Source organism: Oratosquilla oratoria, chromosome 7, assembly GCF_046742065.1.
Source record: "Oratosquilla oratoria isolate Oo_2021 chromosome 7, ASM4674206v1, whole genome shotgun sequence".
Lineage (NCBI taxonomy): Eukaryota > Metazoa > Arthropoda > Malacostraca > Stomatopoda > Squillidae > Oratosquilla > Oratosquilla oratoria.
This window is the reverse complement of record NC_134783.1, coordinates 12,957,217-12,959,716: the sequence shown is the minus strand read 5'-3', so window position 1 is coordinate 12,959,716 and position 2,500 is coordinate 12,957,217. Positions and strand designations below refer to the sequence as shown.

General features: G+C 33.5%; 1 protein-coding gene across 1 annotated transcript in view; it reads right to left on the bottom strand.

The window, feature by feature from the left end:
• The window catches only part of LOC143026757 (uncharacterized), a 65,686-nt gene that overhangs the window by 36,342 nt on the left and 26,844 nt on the right, over positions 1–2,500 (bottom strand). The window contains exon 6 of the mRNA XM_076187526.1: positions 1,949–2,099. Coding sequence (XP_076043641.1) covers positions 1,949–2,099 — 151 coding nt within the window. The remainder of the gene's footprint in view (positions 1–1,948; positions 2,100–2,500) is intronic.

Sequence of the window (2,500 nt, the reverse complement as noted above, 5' to 3'; positions counted from 1 at the left end):
AGCAGACCCAAGGGGTATATTCAATTCCATGTAAAGGTTGTAACTTAGTTTACATCGGACAGACTGGAAGGGATTTGAACACTAGGATGATAGAACATAAACGTTCCATCAGATATGGACAAGAGAGCTCAGCTGTGTTCCAACATGTTAAGCAATTTAATCATTGTTTAGATTGGGACAAAGCTGGGCTTATTTATAAATCTAAGTGTGAGTTCAGGAGAAAAATGGTAGAATCTACCATTATTGAATATCAGCCCAATATGAATATTTCAAAGGGGCAATGGTCCCCGGATATAATGTCCGGACTTTTCATCTCTAACTTACTAAAAACACATTTACCTCCTGACCTCACATACGGAGCGAGCCGAGGGTAGACACCTCATCCCATGTCCCCCCTTCTTATGTCAAGGTTACTACTTAAGCAACACTCTCTCTCTCTCTGAAATATATAGATTCCCCGTTTCCAGTCTTTTCTACTCCAACAGTGGTTTCTACGTGTTTGACAAATGTGTGATTACATTTTCCACCTGTAATATATATATATATATATATATATATATATATATATATGATATATATAGATATATATACATATATATATATATGTGTGTATACATATATGTATACGTATATATATAAATATATATATATATATATGCGTGTGTGTGTGTGTGTGTGTGTGTGTGTGTGTGTGTGTGTGTGTGTGTGTGTATCTTTTTTCAACCACAAATCACTTTTAATTCCATGCCATTGCAGTCGAGACTGAGAATCGCTCGATGGAGGCATCTGTTGGAAATTGAAACGTGGACGAGCCGAGGATTCGACCCCAGCTAACCCGTAACAAAGTTACAGTGACGTAAACCAATACGCCGTCAAGAGAGGTATAAGTTGAGTACGACTTTCTTATATTTGTATGCTCGAATTACATACACCTTCACGAAATATCGCGTTCAACCCATATTAATTGATCACTGGGAACCATTCAGTGTATATGTATAACTTTCCCACGCGCACATACTAGCTAATACACTATCATGGCGGAGGTGAGTTGAACGCGATATTTCGTGTAGGTGTATGTAATTCGAGCATACAAATATAAGAAAGTCGTACTCAACTTATATCTCTCTTGATAGCGTATTGGTTTACGTTACTATAACTTTGTTACGGGCTAGCTGGGCTCGAATCTCGGCTCATCCACGTTTCAATTTCCAACGGATGTCTCCATCGAGCGATTCTCAGTCTCGACTGCGGTGGCATGGAGTTAAAAGTTATTTGTGGTTGAAAAAATATATCAATTGATCACTGGGAACCATTCAGTGTTTATGTATATATGTATATGTATATATATATATACATATGTATATATATACATATATATAAATATGTATATATATATGCATACATTTATATGTGTATATATATATATATATACATATATATATGTATATATATACATATATATGTATATATATACATATGTATATATATATACATGTATATATATATATACATATATGTATATATATATGTATATATATATATATCTATATATATATATATACCAATCAACCATAATTATAAGATAGAGCTATAAATACCTGTAAAAATAGTAAAAATTACCAAAATAAAGATCATAAATCATTCAATTAGACAAAAGTTTACAATTACACCGACCATTTCCAGTGAAAAGGCAGAGACATAAATACTTATGAAATTACATAGTGTTACCTTAGATGAAAAAATAAGATATATCAGGAAGAAAGAGCAAGTGGCTATACATGTACCAACTCTTCACATCGAAAATAGAGACCAACGAATACTTTTGTAGTTATGAAATGTTGTTTTAAATAAAACGAAAAAATATTCTCGGAGCAAAACATTGGAGATTATATCGATACACCGGCTACTCACAATGAGAAGATAGATTAATGTATATTCATGAACTTACGGAAGCTTCTATAAATACATCGATCAAATATTCAAGAAGCAAAGCATGGTAGAGTCTGTCCATAGACCAACTTTTCACGTTGGAAACATACATCTGGCATGGAATGGCTGGGTCGTGATCCGTCAGAAGGACGTGACCATTTGCACGGTACCTAAATATAGAAGCACAATAAACACACTAGGAAAAAACACACACACAAACTGAAGCCAAGTTCCTTTCGGGAATTGTGGCCCTGCTCTCTCTCTCTCTCTCTCTCTCTCTCTCTCTCTCTCTCTCTATATATATATATATATATATATATATATATATATATATATATATATATATATGTGTGTGTGTGTGTGTGTGTGTGTGTGTGTGTATTTTTGGGGAGGGGTCTTTTGGCTATTCTGTTCACTTTTTTGACATTTCTGAGATAATGGAAGGGTCATAGGCCTTCACGACCTTTCTCTGTTTACTGTGTGGCACCATTTTATTTTATCTTGTTTTATTTACCTATTTATTTATTTATTTATTTATTCATTTATTTATTGATTGATTGATTGGTTGATT